Source organism: Budorcas taxicolor, chromosome 5, assembly GCF_023091745.1.
Source record: "Budorcas taxicolor isolate Tak-1 chromosome 5, Takin1.1, whole genome shotgun sequence".
NCBI lineage: Eukaryota > Metazoa > Chordata > Mammalia > Artiodactyla > Bovidae > Budorcas > Budorcas taxicolor.
In genome coordinates, this window is record NC_068914.1 from 156,120,727 (window position 1) to 156,142,141 (window position 21,415).

The following is a 21,415-nucleotide window of genomic DNA, read 5'->3' on the forward strand; positions in this document are numbered from 1 at the left end:
CCTGGCCCCACCTATGCCTCCTTCCATGAGCCTTTGCTCTAGCTAGAAGACCCTGAATTCTCCAGGTAACCCCTGAGAGGGAAGGGAAATGCCTTCCCAGAGATGAAGGTAAAGCCAGCTCACGCCCCCATTCCATCCAGTCCGTGGCCCAGGCCTGGCACTCCACGGCCACAGCCTATACCCCACAGGGCCCTGTGGTCCCAGGAGTCAGGGCCTCTGGGTCTTCCCGTGGCCAGCCGCCGAGGCCCAGACCTGGCCTAGGATCTGGTTCACCTCGCTGGCCCCAGGCCCCGAAGCAGTGGCCCACGCTCCTGAGCCTCTAGCGGAACCAAGGGCCGTGCTCCCGAGGGCCTGTCCGCCCACACGCGTCCCTCCTCACAGCCGCTGACGTGCATCATCAAGCACCCCAACGGGACCCAGGAGACCATCCTCCTGAACCACACCTTCAACGAAACCCAGATCGAGTGGTTCCGCGCCGGCAGTGCGCTCAACAGGATGAAGGAGCTGCAGAAGTGAGGTCCCGCTCAGCCACCACCGCCGCCGACCTGCTCCTCGGACCCGGCTCCAGCGTCACAAGGGCGGTTCCGTGTCACCAGAACCGGATCCGACCCGATCCAGCCATGGCTCCACTCCGAGATGTGGCGGCCGGGCCTCCTGCCCTCCTCCCCTCGGCCCAGGGAGTGCCCCAGAGCCGGGGGTGGGGAGGCTCTTAACAGCGTGTCACCCCCCCACCCCGTCCTGTTTTTAGTCCGATTCAGATCTTAAGCAGCTTCATGCAACTGTTATTTATTTTTGATGACAGACGCCCATCTAAAGTTTTTCTCTTGCCTGTTCATTTCACTGGTGGCTGAAGGATCTGAAAAAATCCTTTTGCTCTTACAAGGAAAATAAGAATTCACATTCAGTGACTGTCGCTGTGTGAGTGGTGGTGTCTGCTGCTGTCAGCTCCAGCAAGGGGCAGGGGGGGTTCCTTCACAGCCAGTCAGTGGACACCCCCGAGAGCCACGCCACAGCGTGTTTCTCAGCCTCACTGCCTGAGGGGCAGCCTCCCCTCCCCATCCCCACATTCCAGTAGCTTCCCTGATGGGCCTGGGCCCAATATGGAGCCTCTCCTTTCCCCTGGGCTTTGGGTTGCCCTTCAGACACGCAGTGTATGTCTGTCTGTCGTACAGACCGGCCACCACATCCAAGGTCACAGCTAGTCCCTGTGTGCCGTGCCCCCATCCCTTGGCACTGGGCGGCAGCAGGCATGGCTCCTCTCCCTGGAGTGCCGTCCACTGGCACCACCCACAGCTCCAGACCTGTATCCATGTGAGCCAAAAGGCCGGGGTGGGAGGCAGGCTCCACAGCGACCCCTTCATCAGGACAAGACTTGCCTGACAGAAACATGGCGTCCGGTGGGGGCTATAAAACCATGTCCTGGTTCCAAGAGAGGTTTCTGGCAGAAATGAGTGGAGGGGCAGGAGGAATCTGGCAAAGCCATTCTGTTGAGTAAACGATGAGGCCCGCCTCCAGGATCTCAAATCACAAGCAGACCGACCCACAGCGTGTTCACAGTGTGGCCGAGGTCGCAAAGTGACAGCCAGCCCGAGGCTCCCCGCTGTACTGCTGGTGGGAAACGATGGCAGCAGGTTGCCAGCCTTTACCCCTGGCTCAGGAGAGCCCGCCGCCGCCACTTCCTGATGGAGCTGCCCGGCTGAGTCCAGGCCCCCGCCTTCCACACGCGGTAGGAAGGAAGGTGGTTTCCCTTGAAGGTCAGGCTGATGAGCACCTGGCAGCTGCCCTGGACCAGCCTCTTGCTCTCTGGGTTACTTGTGGGGTCACCAGGCTCAGCTGGCCCAGAGCTTGGCCTGAGGCGGCCGGGACCTCTCAGCCCCAAGTCCACCTCTGGGTCATCTCTAGATGTGATCTGGGGTCAGGAAGGGTGTGCTGTCCCGGCTGTGGCAACTTGGTGACTAGATCACTAAGACAAGGGCGGCTCTCCCGGGTGATGCTGTCTTCATTTATTAAATGTCCGCTGTCACCAACGAGCAGAAGTCCGTGGGGACCGCGGCACTCAGGTGGCTCTGGGAGGGGCAGGGGAGGGGACAGCCTGGCAGGGCGCAGACTGCTCCCCGTCTGCACAAGCGGTGGTGGTCTTCAGGGCCAGCTGCGCCTCCTTCCCGAGGACCAGGCGGGGTCCGTGGTCACAGCGTAGGGCTAGCTGCTTGTCCACCAGGAGAGGAGGCCCAGGCCCGGCTCGCTGATGGATCCCTGCCAGGGTGGGGAGAGGGAACCGGCGTGCTTCATCTACCGTTCAGCCTGGAGCCAACTCGGGCAGGAAGCAAAGAGGGGCCCTCTCTTCTAAGTGAGGCCCCAGGGAGGGTAGGGCACAGCCAGCCAGGAGGCTCTGGGAACAGCCAGGAGCCACACCAGCACCCCAGGGGGCAGGTGGACTCCCCTTGCGCTCCAGCCTCTCAGGCCTATAAGGACAGTGCTGGTTACCAAGGACACGGCCCCTGGCCCCTCACCTGCATGCCTGCCCACAAGGGCACCAGCGTGCCAGTCCTAGGCCTGCTCTCCTGAGCCGCTGGTGGTCTGGTCCTGCCAGAAAAACTTCGTGACCTTGAGCCCAGCCTCCAAATCATGCAGAGGGGACCACCCCCCGTCTTCCTGACAAAGACAGCTGCCCTGAAAGTGAACAACCTGGGCCCCACATGACACTAGAAAACCCTTCCCGCAGGCCCTGAAACCCCACTTGGGTCACGTGTCACCGTCTGGCTTCACGGGGGTAAAAGACAAGGGACCCAAGTCAGATCTGGTGGGTTTCAGCTTCCCCAGGCCCTCAGGCCACTCGGGTTTGCAGTGGGAGCAGCCTTGAGGGTCCACCCCCGGTTTCTTCATCACGCAGCTGGCTCAACAGCAGCCTCGTCCAGCTGGTGCTGTCCTGTCATGGGCAGGCGCCTGACTTGCCCGCCCTCCCCAACAGCGTGGCAGCTTTATGACACCGCCGCAAGGACCACTGCTGCCTTGGCCCACAGAAACTGGGTTCCCCAGGCTGGGTCCACCCAAGACGCCACAGCAGGGACTGCACCCCCACCCGATGGGCCCCCCTGCCCCTGGGCCTCATCAGGACAGCTCACCATGAGTGTATACGGAGCTGCCTTCTTGGGCAACTCCTCGCTGGAAGAGGTGGCCTCAGCCGAGCTGGGTCCCGTGGGGGATGTGTCCACGAAGCTCTCGTCCACCACCCGGAAGCGGACCTCCTCGCCGATGTCCATGTACAGATCGTGGGCGCCCTCCTCCGTCTCGTACTCCCACACCCACACCTGCTCTGCCTCGTCGCTGGACAGGGCACACGGTCAAGGCAACAACCGGGCCAGTGGGGAAGCCCTGGGTTTGGAGGCGGGGGGTTCTTCCCATAGTGCCCAAACCCCCAGGAAGAGGCAATTGCAAGCTGGCATGTTTTGCCCGGGAAGTCACAGGAAGAGAGGGCTCAGCCCCACATACAAGAGGTGAGGTCGGGCCGCCTGGAGCCCATGGAGTGACCAGAGTGCCAGGACCCAGGCTTGGAACACGGACATCAGAGCAGAAGGAGCTCGGAGCAGAGCAAAAGCTGCACCGCCACCTGGACCCCACCTGTGTGCCCTCTCAGAGTCTGGCTCCCAAGTTCAAACCTCAGCTCACCGCCCACCAGGGGCCAGGCCCAACCTCCGTGCTTCAGGGCCCGTCGGTATACCAGGGGCGCTAGGGAGACCTGCCGTCCAGGGCTGCGGCGGGGAGGTGATATAGCAGCACGCGTGGAGGGCGCCCTGCACAGGCCCCACGGTCAACCCGAGCGCCGGCTGGAGCTGGCCGTGTGCTCCGCATGGCGCGATCCCGCATGCCTCTGCATGCCTCAGTGCTCTCTGCCGGCAGGCAGCCCAGGAACCTTCTCGGTTTCCAACAGGACAGGGCAGGTCTTCTGACAAGTTCCAGAGTCACACAAAGACCCTGCCCCAGGCCCTGTGCATGCGTACACACACACCACACACACACAGACACACACGTACAAACGTACACACACACCATGCATCCACACACGTACACATGGACGCACACGTGCACACACAAAACCAGGGCCCCCTCCCTCAGCAGATCCCACACTGAAGGGACATACTGCCCTCCAGTGGCAGCCTGCAGGTGGGTCCTGCCTCTCCTCGCTGCCAGGTCCCCTGCTGGGCACTTTGGGCACAGCTGGGACAATATGGGGTCTCTCCCGGTGAGCAGTCTTGGGGAGCACCCACAGAAACAGCCACCCCAGTGCAGCAGGGCGAGGGCCGGGACCTGCAGCACCAGGCCCTCAGACGCGTGCCGAGGAGGGGCGGCGGGCTGGCCAGGGGCCTCAGAGGGAGGCGACCTGAGATGCTTCCTGAGGGGACAACCTGAGCGAGGCGAGCTAGAACCAGGCCTGGCAGCCCCGACGCAGGCGCAGGCCCCGTGGCCCGTGTGGGATGCACAGGCAGGTCCGTGCTTTGGGAGCAAATGAGAAAAGAGGTGGACAGAGGCCAGCAGCATCAGGTCACAGGCCCCAGGGCCACCCTGAGGAGTGGGGACCCTCCTGTGGAGGGGCACGAGTTCTCACCCTGGGAGGATACAACTTGGCCGGCTGCTGCAGCGACTCCGGAGGGATAAGAATGTCGTCGAAGAACCCTAGGGAGACTGGAAGATAAGCAGGTGACAACGTGAGTAGACCAGCCAGCCCTGAGTCTGTGCTGCCCGGGGACCCCTCCTCCACCTCGGAGCCCCACGCCTCTGCCCGGCCTGAGCAGCCACCCAAACCCGAGGTGGGCCCTGCACTACTGAGGCCAGCAGCCCGGGTCACCTCCACCAGCTCCGGTGCCTCCCTCAGGCCGTCTCAGCCTCCTGGCCAAGGCCCCGAGCTGGCCGGAGTCCACACTGTTACAGGACGGACAGCTGAGCAGCCCCTCAGGAAGGTTCTGCTCGTCTAGATGGCCGCTCCCCTGACCACCTGGAGAGGCTACGGGCCCGGCGCCTATCCCCGGCGTGCTCCCAGGTCTCGCGTGAGGATGCAGGGCCAACGTTACCGTGCACTCCCTCCGGGCTGCAGCCTTTGATCTTTCCGATCAGAATCTCGTCCAGGAACGGATGGAACACCACATAGCGAAAGTGAACTGGAAACGGAGATGCCATGGCGTGATGAGCAGGCCGTGAGCAAGGGCCACTCCGGCTGGGGGCGGCCTCACTCACCGGCATGCCAGCCCCCAGGGCGGCACCTAGAGCCCACCCAGCAGTCCATGCCAGGCCTCCCCATGGGCCTAGACCTCATCTCCTGCAAGGCCACTGCTTGGCCCCCACAGGAAGCCAGCAGTGCTGGCCCTGAAACAGGCCCGCTCCCAACCCATCAGCCACGCCTGAGCCCACATCCTGGCCATCAATGACGCCAAATCAATCTCAGCCTTCCTCCGGGCGCTCTCCTTGAAATTCTAACAAGGGCAGAAGCAACTGGCAGAGAGAACCAGGTTTGGAAACAAGTTCCCCATCTCCCGCTGACCAGCAAAGTTTGCCCCAGGCGCAGCTCTGACCTGGAAAAGGATGCTAAAAATGCCCTGAAATTTGGGGGGGCAGGGAGGTTGGGGGAGCCAATAAACCAGCAACAATGCCTCTGTGGGTTCTCAGGTTCTGCCCTAGGTGGTCCCTACTCACGTGAGCCCAAGGAAAGTACCAGGTAGGGTCTGTGCCCACATCACAGACTCTGACTCCACGGCCTGGCAGAAGCCGTCCCTTGATCACTGCTGCCCCTTGCAGAGTGCCTCAAAGGGGGTGCCCACTGAGCGCAAAAGGCATACGGTGTCTAGGGCCTGAACTCCGCCAGGGCTAGATAATAACCACGAGGCTGCCCCCGCCCAGCTGCCCAGGGCCCATCTCAATCCGCCCGTGTGAGTGTCACGCTTCCCCACTGGAAGCAAGCGGCTCCAGGAGGTCAAGTGGCCTGCCCACAGCCGCACAGCCGCTCTGCCAGCGGGAGACTCCAAGCCTTTCTGAGCCACCACCCAGATCCACGGGGTGGGATCTGCCTCCCCTGTTTAACCCCAGACACAGGCTTCTGCGCTCAGCGCCCTCAGCGGCCTGGTCTGCGGCTCACCCCAAGGACAGCGGGGTCCACCTGCCCCCCGCCCCGGCTCCCTGCAGGCTGCTTCCCATGAGTCCACCAGGCAGGAAAGCGTGGGGGAAGGACAGGGGGCAGCTGGTGCACCTCCCTCCCGGTGAGGGGAAAAGCACAGCTGTCCGAGCCTTCAAGACGGGAGAGCCGCACGCTGACCTCGGAGAGAGCAGCTGAGGGCCAACGTCCTTGATGCACAGAACGGAAAAATCCCTCTGCCCGTGTGACCCAGTTCCATCAGCTCAGTTTAATAAGTCCCCACGGAGCCTCTGCCAGGGCTGTGCCAGGCTGGGCTTGGGCATGGAGCTCTCTGGGGCAGGACAACACGTGATCCTGTGCCCAGGGAGCTCGAGTCTGGAACGACCATAAGCAAAGCACTGGCGAGCAGCCCAGGTGTTCGTGGACAGACGGATGGGTAATCACACTGTGACACAGCCACACAACGGAAGACTGTTCAGTCTCAGGAAGGGATAAAGGGCTAACACCGGGAACCACACAGATGACCCTGAGAATATTAGGCTGCAGGAAATAAGCGAAGCGAAGTCGCTCAGTCGTGTCCGACTCCTTGCGACCTCATGTACTGTAGCCCACCAGGCTCCTCCATCTGTGGAATTTTCTAGGCAAGAGTACTGGAGTGGGTTGCCATTTCCTTCTCCAGGGGATTTTCCCGACCCGGGGATCGAACCCGGGTCTCCCGCATTGCAGGCAGACGTTTTACCGTCTGAGCCACCAATAAGCCAACCACAAAAGGCCAGCGCTGTAGGATCTTGCTCACAGGAAATGTCCAGAAGAGGCATATTCAGAGATAAAGCTGATGGATGGTTGGCAGGGGCTGGTGGAGGGCAGGGAGTGATGGCTAATGGGCACAGTGTTTCTTTTGTGGGTGATGAAAATATTCTAGAATTAAGACAATGGTGACAGCCACACAGCTCTGTGAATACAATGCTGAAGCCCCTGAACTGTATGCCTTAAAAGGGTGAATTTCACGGTATGTGAACTATATCTCACTTAAAAACCAAAAGGAGGCCACAGACCAGGTGGAGGGCCAGCTGGGGTAGTGCTGTGTTGGGGGCTACCTCCCAAGAGTCCCCCACTGAAGTTCTAGGGATGTTCAGCCTGAGGTAGGAAACCTGAAAAGTCAAAAAGGATGGGTCTGAAGAACCAGTAAGAAGAGGAAGACCTGTTCTTAGTTGCGGGCCGAGGATAAGCAGGGGTGCCTTAGGACGTAGTGAGTGTCTGCAAAGGACAAATGCCTTGATTCCACTCCAGAGGTGCCTGGAGGAGCCAAACTCACACAGAAGGGAAGTAGAGTGGAGGCTGGGGGTAGGGGTAGCGGGTGGGTAGGGAGAGGGGAGCGGGAATCGGCGTTTAGTGGAGACGGAGATCCAGTGCTGGGAGACGATAAAGTGCTAGAGATGGATGGTGGTGACGGTCAAACAACAACGTAAACTGACTGTCACGGAACTATACGCTAAACGTGGCAAATGTTATGTTCTATCACAGCTTTAAAAAAAATAAAAGGGAAAAGAACAAAGCAAATGGCAGGCACAAGACAGGCTGCTCCGGAGCCATGAGTGGGGCCCTAGCTCAGCCGGAGGCGGGGCCAGCGGGCAGGTCAGGAGGGACTTCCTGGGGGCCGGGTCTACCCAGCTTGGAGGGCATGGGGCACGCAGGGCTGGTGCCAGGTGACACGGGATGAGGCTCAGTGTCACAAATCAAAAGGCTGGCATCTCACGAGCACTTACTATGTGCCGGGCGCCAGGCCAAAGGCTTCCTGTGGTTTTTCTCCTTGACTCCTTGTAATCTCTATGTGAGGCAGGTACTATGAGTATCATACTGTTTTCCCAGAAATGAGTCTCAGAGAGATAGGTAAAGTAACCTGGCCGGGGTAGAAGTAAAAATAGAAGAAGTAGAAGGAGACTGGCAAATGAATAACCCTCTAAGCAAAGGTGGAGGCCCAGTGCTGAGCACCCCTCAACACACCCTCAGCCACAGCCCTGGGGAGGCAGTGGGGGAAGGGGCCCTGGCCTGGGGTCAGCCTCGAAGCCTGGCCACTACCCCACCACAGATCGACAACTCGCCCTGCACGATGCTCCATGGGCCCCGAGGAGCCTGACTGCCATAAGTGTTACCCCATTTTACAGATGAGCAAAGTGAGGCTGAGCCAGGTCGCCACCTGCCCGGGGTCCCCCTGCAGGGGGGTCAGAGCCAGAATTCAACCCCAGGAACACCGGGGACCCAAGCACAGGGGGTCGGTCAGAAAACCAGCAATGACGCCAAACAGCAGAAACAACCCAATAAACAGACAGAATCTCTGCATATTTAACTTTTCTCTCCAGTCTCTCTTGAAGTTCTGGCCCCCATACCACTTGTCTCCTGGACAGCAAGGCCCCTGTTCCCCAGCAGAGACTGGCTCAGCTGGACGGCGTCCTTCGCTGTAAACAGGGCCCGCGTGGCCTAGTCTCCACATCACCATGTGACCTTTCTGCTCACGAGACCGTCCCGTCCACATACAACTCAAAGCTCCACGGCATCCTCGTGAATGAATTAAGTCTCCGGATTCCTGGACACACACACCAGGGAGCCTCGAGGCACGTTCTGGAACGCTTGCACATCCCCGTGCCGAGGCTGAAGCCCCCAGTGGGGGTCAGGGCTGGGTGGGAATCACTGCGGGGCCCTCCCCAGAGAATCTGACTCAGAGGGTCTGGGGCAGACGGGCGAGCACCCAGCTGATGGCGAGTAGCGTGTCTACACCGACTAACCCCAAACCATCTCAACGGCCTCCTGGCCCTCTGCTTCTGACTTGGTTTGTCCCAGCAGGAGAGAGATCAACGCCCCATTTCCTCCCTGAGAGCCCTCCTCCCATGGGGTGCACATCCCTTTGCAAAGTGACTGCAACTCCTCCCACGGGGGGAGCCCTTCTCCAGCCCTTGACGCTGGCCTTGGCCACATGACCTGCTCTGGCCAATGGGATCCGAGCAGAGGCTCAGCCCGGAGGCGCTTTGGTACCCAGTCTGTCTGCCTCCTGAAAGAAGAGACCACGTGGAGCAGAGATGAGCAGCCCAGCCGAGGCCTCCCACCCAACCAGTGTGCCAACCACCAGACACATGAGACCACTCTACACCATCCAGCCCTGGTCAAGTCAGCCCAGAAGACCACCACCGAGCTGACCGACAGAATCAGAGGAACAATTCAAATCGATGAGCTATCAGGGCTCGCTACAAGCCAAGGTCCTGTCCTGAGAGCTTTGCGTGTGTTAACTCGGTAACCCTCAACAGTCCCGTAACTTAGTCTACTCTTAACTGCCTTTTATTGAAGAGGAAACAGAGGCTGCCTATTCCTTACAGCAAACAAGCAGCAGAGCTGGTATCTGAACCCAGAGGCCATGAGTTTAACCATTATGCCCTGGTGTCCCTCAAGGTCTCCCACCCCCAACCAGCCTCCTGTGCCCTTCCTCCCTCTCCCCACTTTTATTCAGCAATGCCGACTCCACTATCTGTCCACTCCCCCTACCTGAGCACACTGACAGCCAGGCAGAGGGGGCTCAGACAACACACAGGACCGCAGGCGACACGTGCGCAGACAGAGCCACAGCCTCAGAGCTGGAGAGGCCTTGATGGAGAGGCCTCGAGAACCACCTCATCCACCTCCCCGTTTTTATTGGTCACGTTGCACTGCATGTGGGATCTTAGTTCCCCGACCAGGGATTGAGCCCGTGCCCCCTGCAGTGGAAGCACCGAGTCTCAACCACTGGACCACCAGGGAAGTCCCTGCCTCTTTTTTTATAGACAGGAAACTGAGGCCCGGAAATGGGAAGATTCTGCCCATACCACCCAGAAAATTCCTGGCAGAGTGCTCAGGACTAGACCCCAGATCTCCTAACCCCAGACCAGGACCCCTCACCAAAAACTGAGCCCCAAGAAACCCAAAAAACCCAGGAGGAGAGCACCCACCTTTCGTGTGTGACGCACCATCCCCTGGGAACACGTACGCATCCTCCAGCTTGGTGATGTCAAACAGACAGATGCAGAGTCCCACGTTGTACACAACCTGTGTGTGTCCATGGACACGCCAAGTGACTCCGAGGCCCAGCTCCCCAGGCAGTCTCTCCTGAGATTCGCACCTCCCCCCTCCACGGGGCAGGTATCCCCATTTTAAATGCACTGGGGCGCTGCCTGAGGCAAGGAACTCCAGTGGATGAGCTCTAAAAAGAACAAAGCCTTTGGTGACAAGACAGATTCAAGTCACAACACCAGCCCCACCACTCCCTGTGTGGCCTGCGAGGTCACTTCTCTGAGCTCAGTTTCCCCATCTGCAAAAATGGACATACCAGGCTGCGGGGCTAAATCCAAAAAGAACAGATGTGAAGCACCTAGCTCAGTAGCTGGCTCACTCGCTAGAAGAAACCCTCTCCAATCAAGGATCATTACTATTAGTAGCAAGGACTAGGTGGGGAACCCCCCAGGTTAAAACTACACTTTTCCAAGGTCCCAAATCCATCCTGGAGCTCACAGTTCAGAGTGTCAGAACCACAGCTAGTCGCTGTTCTGCTCACAAAGTCTCAGACACACAGGTGTGGCCGCAGGGACTGAGGCTGGCAGAGTGACACACAGGAGGCCCTGAGACTGGGCAAAACAGGCCAAGGACGTCCACAACCCGTTCCCACCCAACGATGCTCCAAAGGACTAGCCGCTCGGTGTCTGCTTATCTGACACCAGCATCATCACATCCCAAACAGAGACCTTGCAGGACTGTTTACGGATTAGCAAGAAGCTCGGAGAAGTGAGTCCTGGCCAGACCTCAATGCAGTGAGGCCCAGAGTCCAGCTGGTTTTGGAAGCACAAGGAGGCAGGCGCCCTTGCCTGCGCCTTGGACCACTTTTGCAAGGTCTCCTCCCAAATGACTCAATAATTCAAATGCAGAAATACTTGTCTGGGAATTCCCTGGCAGTCCAGTGGTTAGGACTCAGCACTTTCACTGCTGAGGGCCTGGGTTCAACCCCTAGCTGGGGAACTAAGATCCCACAAGACTCAAGGAGCAACAACAAAAAAAGAAATACTTGTCGGAACAGATCAGAGAAGGCCCTGTGCCACAGGAGGACCTCATTCCCTTCTTGGACTTCTCATAGCTTCTCTCTTTGTCCCCTCAGAAGCCCCCTCTCCTTGTATCTCACAAAGCAACCAGACACCACCCACTAAGGACTCTGTGAGTTCCCGCCAACAACGCCCCAGGTCTGTACACCCCACCTTCTGTGCCTTCAACCTCTGTGGCAGGACCTGCCTCCAGTCTCCAGCCAGCCAGTCTTCTTCCTGCTGGCTCTTTCTCAGCCTACTGGAGATGAAGGCCATCACTCCAGTGAGGTCCTGTGGGCCCTCTATGGGCTGGCTCCCACCACTCTCCAGCCTGCCCTCCCTTCTCTCCCTCTGCCCTGGCCTCATCAGTCTCCTCCAAGCTATGACAGGCTTGATATTCCTTCCTGCCACAGGGCCTTTGCACATGCTGTTTCTGCTTCCTGCATAGCTCTACTCTGCCCGGAATCCCCTACGTGAGTTCTTCCTCACCACCTGCTCTCAGCTCAAGTATCACCCACTAGCAAAGCCTCTTGTCTCCCTCATTGTAGGCGAAGTTCCCTCATTCCACAGGCTTATGAGAACACTCGTCATAGTGTAAGTAAGTGAAGTAGCTCAGTTGTGTCCCACTCTTTGCGACTCTGTGGACTATACCCTACCAGGCTCCTCCCTCCATGGGATTCTCCACGCAAGAATACTGGAGTGGGTTGCCATTTCCTTCTCCTGGGGATCTTCCCGACCCAGGGATCGAACCCGGGTCTCCCACATTGCAGGCAGACACTTTAACCTCTGAGCCACCAGGGAAGCCCATAACAGTTATCTCAGTTTGTCATCACACACTCAACTGTAGAGCCTCTTGTTCATATCTGCTGTCCCCACCACACTACAGAGTAGAAGCGTGTCTGTTTTATTCATTCAACAAACAATTATGGAACATCTGCTCCGTGCCCAGACTCTATGGGGGCTACCTGCGGAGAAGAAGAAGGTCACTGCCCTCGTGTAGAGGAAAAGAGAAAAACAGTAACCCAGTAAGCAAGCAAGGAGAGAGTGTGGCGACTGCTAAGAAGGAAAGAGTGATGTGCCACAGAATAACTGCTTCAGAAAAGGCAGAGGGAAGGCCTCTTGCTGGCACTAAGGCGTGCTGGCCTGGCACGTAAAAGGTGCACAAACATTTCTGTTGAAGGAATGAATGGCTAAACCTCCTGACAGCTGAACTACCACCCATCTTCACAGCAACAATGCATGGTTGGACAACAATGATTATTTCCATTTTGCAAATGGAAACCGAGGCCCAGCAGGGGAAATGACTTGATTTAGATTGCAAATTATCAATAATTTGGAAGTGGGGACGCTGCTGCTGCTGCTGCTAAGTCGCTTCAGTCGTGTCCGACTCTGTGCAACTCCATAGACGGCAGCCCACCAGGCTCCGCCGTCCCTGGGAATATTCCCCAATTACAAGAGCCTTTTTCAAACCCAATTTTTGATTCTCTCCAACATCCTAGTGGGGTAAAGGATGAGTTCATCCCACGTACAGGTGAAGAAACCGAGTTCTGGGACGTTAAGCTCCTTGCCTAAACGCCAAGGGTTGGCAAGTCCAGGCCGGCGGCGGGTTGGTATGCAGTGTTGGCCCTTCCCGTGCTAAAGACCTGCCTGCGACCCCGCGGACCCAGTACCTTGTTGGCCAACTTTTTGTTCAACTCTTCGGCGATGGAATCGTTGAGCTTCCTCTCAAACTGCCACGGGGGGATCCGCACGGTGTCCACCATCTCCACGAGGACAAACATCCCAGCCTGGGCCGGGGGCTCTGGGAGCCGGAGGATCAGTCACGCACCAGGGCCTGCGGCGGTGGGGATCCCTGAGCCCGCTCTGTGGAGTCCCCAGGCCGGTAAGGCGGGCTGCGCCGTAGGGCTCGGGGTGTCCCGTGCGGGGCGCGCTCCGATTCGACAGATACAGAAAACAGGCTCAGCGGCGGCGGGGAGGTCTCCTGGCTGAGCCGGAACGGCGCGCGGCCCGCCACATGCGGCCCCTCACCACGCGCCGCCGCCACACACCAAGCACCCAGACGCAGCCCGCTACCGCAAGACCAGGGGCGAGATTCCGAATTCAGTAGCTTCCGGAGGGCCGACCAATAAGAAGCTTCGGCCCGCCCCCGACGCGGGGCGGGGCTGCCTACCGGCTCGTGCGAGGGGCGGGGGGAGGCGGGGGCGGAGCCTCCCCTTCCGCCTGCGAGGAGCTGTCAAAACCCTCAGACAACGCTCTCAGGTTGCTAGGCGACCTCGGTGCCACCCAGTCAGCTCTCGCCTAGCCTGTACGTCCTCTCCTTGCTGGTCTCAGACAGTCCTCTGCACTACTGCCCGAGTGATCCTTTCCAAACGCCAACAAAATCTGCTTAGACCCAACCGGATTCTGGAAACGGGGAGAATTAACCGGAACCAGGCAGGCGGGACCTTTTCGGATAATAGAAACGTTTTGTGTCTCCTTTTAGCAGGTGGTTACACAGATGTATCGGAGAAGACAATGGCACCCCGCTCCAGTACTCTTGCCTGGAATATCCCATGGATGTAGGAGCCTGGTAGGCTGCAGTCCATGGGGTCGCTAAGAGTCGGATACGACTGAGCGACTTCACTTTCACTTTCGTGCATTGGAAATGGCAACCCACTCCAGTGTTCTTGCCTGGAGAATCCCAGGGACGGGGGAGCCTGGTGGGCTGCCGTCTATGGGGTCGCACAGAGTCAGACACGACTGAAGTGACTTAGTAGCAGCAGACACAGATGTATGTAATTGTCAAAACTCATCCAACTCAACATTTAAGATCTTTCTTTGCATTTAACTGTAAGCAGATTAAATCTCAATTGAGAAGCAATAATAAATTGGGACCAGAAAGAAAAAGAAAGAAAACAACCCCTCAGTGGCTTCTTGTGCGTACTAAGTCATTTCAATCGCGTCTGACTCTTTGCAACCCTATACAGACTGTAGCCCGCCAGGCTCCTCTGTCCATGGGATTCTCTAGGCAAGAATTCTGGAGTGGGTTGCTCTGTCCTCCTCCAGGGGATCTTCCTGACCCAGAGATCGAACCCCTATCTCTTATGTTTTCTGCACTGGCAGGCGATTTCTTTACCACTAGCACCATCTGGGAAGGCCCAGTGGCTTCCCATTCAGTTCAGTTCAGTTCAGTCACTCAGTCGTGTCCGACTCTTTACGACTGCAGCATGCCAAGCTTCCCAGTCCATCACCAGTTCCCAGAGCTTACTCAAACTCATGTCCATTGAGTCGGTGATGCCATCCAACCATCCCATCCTCTGTCATCCCCTTTTCCTCCTGCCTTCAGTTTTTCCCAGCATCAGGATCTTTTCCAATGAGTCAGTTCTTTGCATCAGGTGGCCAAAGGATTGGAGTTTCAGCTTCAGCATCAGTCCTTCCAATGGCTATTCAGGACCGATTTCCTTCAAGGTGGACTGGTTGGATCTCCTTGCAGTCCAAGGGACTCTCAAGAGTCTTCTCCATGGGATTTCCTTGGTCGTTCAGTGGTTAAGACTCATAATGCAGGGGGCCCAGGTTCGAACCCTGGTCAGGGAACTAGATCCCATATGCAGCAACTAAGACACAGTGCAGCCAAATAAATGAAAAATAAATTTGAAAAAGAGTTTTCTCCCACACCACAGTTCAAAAGCATCAATTCTTCTGCTCTCAGCTTTCTTTATAGTCCAACTCTCACTTTCATACATGACCACTGGAAAAACCATAGCTTTGACTAGATGGACCTTTGTTGGCAAAGTAATGTCTCTGCTCTGTCTAGGTTTACCAGAGCTTTTCCTTCAAGGAGCAACCGTCTTTTAATTTCAAGGCTGCAGTCACCATCTGCAGTGATTTTGGAGTCCCCCCAAAATAAACTCTGTCACTGTTTCCATTGTTTCCCCATCTATTTGCCATGAAGTTATGGGACTGGATACCATGATCTTAGTTTTCTGAATGATGAAGATCATGGCTTCCCATTGAACTGGTAATAAAATCCAAAATCTTTCTGGTAGCTCACAAGGCTTTGCAGGATCTTGACACTACCCACAGTCTCATTTTATTCTCTCCCGGCATTCCAGTCTCATTCATCTTCCTATGGTAGCTAACGTGGGCTTGGGCTAAGAGAAGTTAGTAACTTAAGATTATGGGTTGCTAAACGGCAGAAGTGGGCCCCACCGGAATCTCTACACTACACAGTCTCTAAAAGTTGGTGGGTCATGGAAATACACTGCAGGGTGTTGTGTGTGGTTTCTTTTTAATATTTATTAATTTGGCTACATTGGGTCTTAGTTGTAGCACTCAGGATCTCTGTTGCACCATGGGGAATCTTTCACTGTGGTGCACAGACTCTGCAGTTGTAGCCGTGGGCTCTGGAGCACTAGGGCTCAGCAGTTGCCGCCTGCAGGCTTAGCTGCTCTGAGGTCTCTGGGATCTTAGTTCCCCAACCAGGGATTGAACCTGAATCCCCTGCACTGGAGGGCAAATTCTTAACCCCTGGACCACCAGGAAGTCCCTGCAGTATGTTTTAAACAAATAAAAAGAGACTTGGAGTGCATGACAGAGACAGTCAGAAATGCATGGTCCTTCAATTTGCTGATTTTACGCACATAGGGATATCTCTGTACGTCTGGCTGCCGTGACCAAATTTGGCCTTCTCTGCATCTATATTATTTATAGGTCTGTCTGCTTTTCCTAGGATTTGAGCTTCTTGAAGTTGGGAGGAAATGAGACTTTAGCTCTTTATTCCCACAACTGCCCAACATCATTTCTAAGATGCCTTCAGTAAAAGTGTTTAGGAGATCATATTAATTCTTTCTCTCAAATCTCTCGAAGTTTTCCTTCTTCGTTTCATTCCCACAACTTATTGCCCTGAAGGACTTTTCATTGCTGCCCCAGAGCTTAGCCACCATACATCCAAGCTACTGGCCTCAGTCTTTCTTGCAACTGACCCACCCACTGTCACAAAAACCTTCCCTTCGTGGATTTCTTTTGTCTACACAGAGAGTTCTGGACTATGCCCAACTTTCCTCTCCAGCCTAACCTCCCTTCTGTCCTCCAGTCACTGGGAGCTTCCAGCTCCAAGGATGGAGAAAGTCCTTTTATAGCCCAGTCTTGAACACTTCTTTACCTGAAAAACTCCTACTCATCCATCAGAACCCAAATGTAATAACTTTCTCATCATTTATTCAATACAGTATGTGACAACTGTTAGAGATCCAGTGGGGAAGGAGAACTGGTTTCTAGGCCCAGCTTAAGCTCAGAGGGGTTGGGATAAGGAGAGGGAGGTCAGGGCCAGAGGCTTTGAGAAAACCAAAAAATGTTTCAGTGGGTTTATAGAGGAGATGAAAACTGGTAAGACTGAAGACCCCTGGGCAGGGTCCAGATCACAAAGGCCTTATTATTATATTCATTAACTTTTTGGCCACACCCCACTGTATGTGGGAATCTCAGTTCCCAGACCAGGGATGGAACCTACATCCCCTGCATTGCAAGGAGATTTCTTAACCACTGTACCACCAGATCCATTAACTTTGAATTCTTACACCAGCTGTATAAGGTAGGGGTTATCATCATCATCATTATCTAATTTATCTCACTATCATTTATCTCATTTCAGTTTGCCTCATCTAAGGCAAAGGGCTTCTCACGTGGCACTAGTGGTAAAGAACCCATCTGCCAATGCAGGAGACGTAACAGACACTGAGTTTGATCCCTGAGTCCGGAAGATCCCTTGGAGGAGGGCATGGCAACCCACTCCAGAATTCTTGCCTGGATAATCCCGTGGACAGAGGAGCCTGGCAGGCTACAGTCTGTAGGGTCACAAAGAGTTGGACATGACTGAGGCGACTTAGCACGCACTAGCGCACAAGGCAAAGAGAAGTTAAGTAGGTCATTCAAGGTCACACAGCTATCATTCAAGGTCACACAGCTAGTAAGTGGCATAGCTGAAATTCAGACTCCAAAGCCCTCCTAACCACTGGGCTTATGCCACCACCTCATTAGCCCAGGGGCAGCAAAGGGAAGTGTTGGAAGGTTAGAATCAGGAAATAACACCAGGACATGTGAGCTGGAGGAATAGTGGGAGGGAGGAAGCTGGTGGAGAAAAGAATACCAGGGAGGAAATTACTGGGTGGCCCCTGTAAGAGGAGGCCCAAGCAGGTTGGTAGCCATGGAGAGCAAAGTTGGGCCGAGTCCAGAGGTCTTTAGAGGGTGGTCTCAGATAGGGTGCAGGACCTGGGGATGGAAGTGGGAGGAGCCTAGGCCTGAGGCCTTTCACTGAGATGGGAAACTGGAGGGGGGCCAGGTTGGGGCGAAGAGGCCAGCGCTACTGAGTTCGATGTTTTGGGTTCCCAGGCTTCTTTTATGGTGTTCAGCTTACGGGGTTGTAACAGTGATTTCTTGGCACGATCGGTTTCCTCATTAGTGAAAACAGGGACCAGGCCTCCTTGTTAATTCTCTGCGTCGTTCCATGAAAGCTTTGAGGTGGCTGACAAAAACACAGAGACTTAGTCTGCCAGCTCCTTGCCGGCCCAGGACTCTTCCGTCGTGTCCCCCTCCATCCTCCCGGCCTAGCCCTGTGCCTGGCACAAGGTCAGGGCTTGTAAATACGTGCTATTTGAAGGAACAAAAGGATACCAAAATAATTGCTAAGAACAGAGGAGTGAGGGAGAAATGGAGTTGGAAACTAATCCAGGAGGAGAGTCCAGTGGGTGGTTAAGGGCATGGAGTTCCCACGCCGCAGCGCACTAGCTGAGCAGCGGCGGCCAGTGAACCTCTCAGCAGCTCATGGCCTCCCTGTAAAGTGGAGATAATAATAGAACCCATCTCAGATGACTGTCCATCAGTGGAGGGCTGGATGAAAAAAGATACATGGTGTACCATTGAGTAAAATAATACAAAGCCGTATGAAAGGATGAGAATGCATTCTGTGTATGGATGGAGAATGATATTGAGAATATATTATTAAGTATAAAAATGCAAGGTACAGAGCAGTCTACATGGGATGTTACTGTTCATGTCAAAAAGAGAAAAATAATACTGTGTGTCTGTGTGTGTTTCTGTGTCTGTGTGTCTCTGTGTGTGTCTGTGTGTTTGTGTGTCTGTATGTATATCTCTGTGGCTCTGAGTGTGTGTATATCTGTGTGTGTTTGTGTGTCTGTGTGTGTTTGTGTGTGTGTCTGTGTGTATATCTCTGTGTGTGTCTGTGTATCTGTGTGTGTGTCTATGTGTGTGGGGGGGTCTGTTTCTGTGTGTGTCTCTGCGACTGTGTGTGTATCTCTGTGTGTGTGTCTGTGTCTCTGTGTGTGTGTCTGTGTGTGTGTGTGTTTGTGCGTGTCTGTGTGTTCACCCAGGTATGTGTGCACTGATCACACTGGCTGTCTCCAGGGCAAGGAACTGAATGCCTGAGGGATGTGGAAGAGGGACCGGGTAGGAGGGAGAATGTTTTAAATGCCCTTCAGAATCTGTGATGTGTGGGATCATGGGGCACAGTGTCCACGGGCTTTGACCCATTAGGGTCACCAATCAGAATCTCAGGAGCAGCCTGTTGAAATCTCTGGCTGGGAGATGGGGACGTTCGAAAGCCGGAGTTCTCACTGCTGGGGGATTCCCATCACTAGGCGTGTCCTGAGTCGCTCAGTCGTGTCCATCTCTTTGTGCCCCCATGGACTATAGCTTGCCAGCCTCCTCTGTTGATGGATTTCCCAGGCAAGAATACTGGAGTGGTAGCCATTCCCTTCCCAGGGGTTCTTCCTGACCTAGGGATCAAACCCAGGTCTTCTGCATTGCAGGCAGATTCTTTGCTGCCTAAGCCACCAAGGAAGGGCAATGCAGGAGACCCGGGTATGATCCTTGGGTCAGGAAGAACCCCTGGAGAAGGGAATGGCTACCACTCCAGTATTCGTGCCTGGAGAATTCCATGGACAGAGGAGCCTGGCGGGCTACAGTCCATGGGGCTGCAAAGAGTCAGGACTGAGCGATGAACATACTTCTGTATTCTCGTGCAAAATGTGCAGTGATTGTTTTAACCTTATTATAATTTGTATCATGGGAACATATTACCTATTCAAATTCAAAGCGAAATAAAATTTAAATTAAAAAAAGCAATTAAGATTTTTTCCCATCTTAAAAAAACCCTCTCAGCCCTCTTTCCCTCCAGCTAGTGCCCCATTTTCTGCTCCCTTTACCAGCAAAACTGCTTGAAGGAGTCAACTGCATTTACTGTTTCCAAATCCTCTCTTCTTGTCTGTCTTCAGCCTGCTCGGTCAGGGTTTTGGCCCTACCTCTCAACCCACGCTGCTTTCTCAGGGTCAACAATGGCATCTATGCTGGCAAATCCAGAGGCAATTCTCAGTCCTCAAGGACCGCGCTTATCCTGGCTGATCACTCCCTCCTCTCCAACACCCGGGTCCTCCTCCCACCTCCTCTCCCCACCTCTAGACGTGGGCAGGCCTCAGGGCTCCGCTGAGCAGTCTATACACCTGTCTGCTCACATCCCCATTTGGAGACTCAAATTTCACCTGGGCCAAAATGGTCATCTCTTCCCCCACAAACCTGCTCCTGTTAGATTTTCCATCTTCAAAATGGACTTCATCAGGGACTTCCCTGCTGGTCCAGTGGCTAAGATTCCATGCTCCCAACACAGGGTGTCCGGGTTCAATTCCTGGTTGGGGAATTAGATTCCCTCGTGCTTCAACTAAGTTTGCAGGCTATGACTAAAGGTCGCACATGTCACAACTAAGAACCGGTGCAGCCAAATAAGTCAACTAATTTTAAAAAATAAATTAAATGTCACTCAGAAATTCTCAGTCCTCCTTTCCTGACCTGGCAATGCTTCATCTCACTGGAGGAAGAGCCAGTTCTTGGGACAGCCTTCTTAGCCCTGAGGGGTGCACCAGTGATCCCAATGACCGCGTGCACCCTTGCCTCTGCCTAGGGGCTGTTTGTCAAACCCTGGGCATCCTCCCCACTCACGGCCTCTGCCTGACGCTGTCTCCTCTCCCTAGAACATTCTCCCTCTCAGCACCCTCATGTCTTCCTTCCTCACCTCCTCCAGGTCCATCACCTCAGTGGTGCTTTCTCTGGCACCACCCCTCCCATTTGAAATTGCAAACCACCACCCCCCACTCCCTCCCTCACCTCCCTGTGTCATGGCTTTCCATAGCATTTACTGTCTCCTGACATGTGACATGGTTATTCATTAGGTTGTTTTCCTGCCTCTCTCCTTCTTCCTGACTGTAAGTGCCACGAAGACAGGGGTTTGTATCTGTTTTGTTCACTGTTGATTTCCCACTACAGTACTTAGAAAAGTGTCAAGTGCACAATAAGCCCAGGACAAATATTTATTGGATGATTAAATCAGATGAGGAAAAGAAAACATTAACCCTGAGATACGCATGGTCCTGTAAATGAACTTGCTATTGACAAAGGAAGAATTTGGCTCCAAGATTTCCAGCAGTCAAAACAAAGAGAAAAACATCTCAGTTATAAAATGGAAACTGTTGGTGGTTTAGTCGCTAAGTCGTGTCCAACTCTTGGGACCTCCTGCCAGGCTCCTCTGTCCATGGGATTCTCCAGGCAAGAATACTGGAGTGGGTAGCCATTCCCTTCTCCAGGGGATCTTCCTGACCCAGGGATCGAACACGGGTCTCCTGTATTGCAGGCAGATTCTTTACCAACTGAGCTACAAACTGCTGCTGCTGCTAAGTCGCTTCAGTCGTGTTTGATTCTGTGCAACCCCATGGATTGCAGCCTACCAGGCTCCTCCATCCATGGGATTTTCCAGGCAAGAGTACTGGAGTGGGTTGCCATTGCCTACTCCGAGCTACAAGAGAAGCCCCAAATAGAAACTAACCAATTGTAATTGGTTAGGAACGTTTCAATTATAAAATATAAACTAACCAGGTATCTGGATTTTCCTGATTCTGAGCTCTCGAGGGCCTTCTCCAGGTTCTCAAAGCATGGAAGCTCTGAGGAGCAGGATGATGCCCTTGGCCATGTCTGGAAAGGCCCAGGAATGACACACACCCCGCCGTGGACAGCTGGGGAGCACTGGGGAAAGTAGTCCTAGAAGGGACCTAAACAGAGCATCCCAGGACATTACTCTGCTCTGGTCTGAGCCAGAAAACAAAGTAGAGAAAGTCAATAGATGTTTGTTATGGTTGCTGTGCAGGAGGCCCTGCTCTGGGAG

General features: G+C 55.0%; 2 protein-coding genes and 1 non-coding gene across 5 annotated transcripts in view; 2 read left to right on the forward strand and 1 right to left on the reverse strand.

Moving 5' to 3' along the window:
* ACO2 (aconitase 2) overlaps positions 1-913 on the forward strand; it is a 46,501-nt gene extending 45,588 nt beyond the window's left edge. The window contains exon 18 of the mRNA XM_052640825.1: positions 382-913. Within this exon, the coding sequence (XP_052496785.1) occupies positions 382-516 (135 nt within the window). The 3' untranslated portion in view covers positions 517-913. The remainder of the gene's footprint in view (positions 1-381) is intronic.
* Positions 811-13,278, reverse strand: POLR3H (RNA polymerase III subunit H). 3 transcript variants are annotated; one of them, XM_052640827.1, is made up of 7 exons: positions 12,885-13,278; positions 10,096-10,192; positions 5,067-5,153; positions 4,617-4,680; positions 3,123-3,324; positions 2,511-2,583; positions 811-2,253 (listed from the first exon to the last, which is right to left on the reverse strand). In XM_052640827.1, exons 1-6 carry the CDS (start codon positions 12,993-12,995, stop codon positions 2,548-2,550), a joined length of 597 nt encoding a protein of 198 aa, XP_052496787.1. In that variant the 5' UTR covers positions 12,996-13,278; the 3' UTR covers positions 811-2,253; positions 2,511-2,547. The 3 variants fall into 3 exon arrangements, with proteins under 3 accessions (XP_052496787.1, XP_052496786.1, XP_052496788.1); XM_052640826.1 differs by lacking the exon at positions 2,511-2,583; XM_052640828.1 differs by lacking the exons at positions 2,511-2,583; positions 5,067-5,153.
* TRNAE-UUC (transfer RNA glutamic acid (anticodon UUC)) lies at positions 11,083-11,155 on the forward strand. Its single transcript has one exon. It is a non-coding gene; the product is annotated as a tRNA-Glu (tRNA).
* Positions 13,279-21,415: the final 8,137 nt, after the last annotated feature.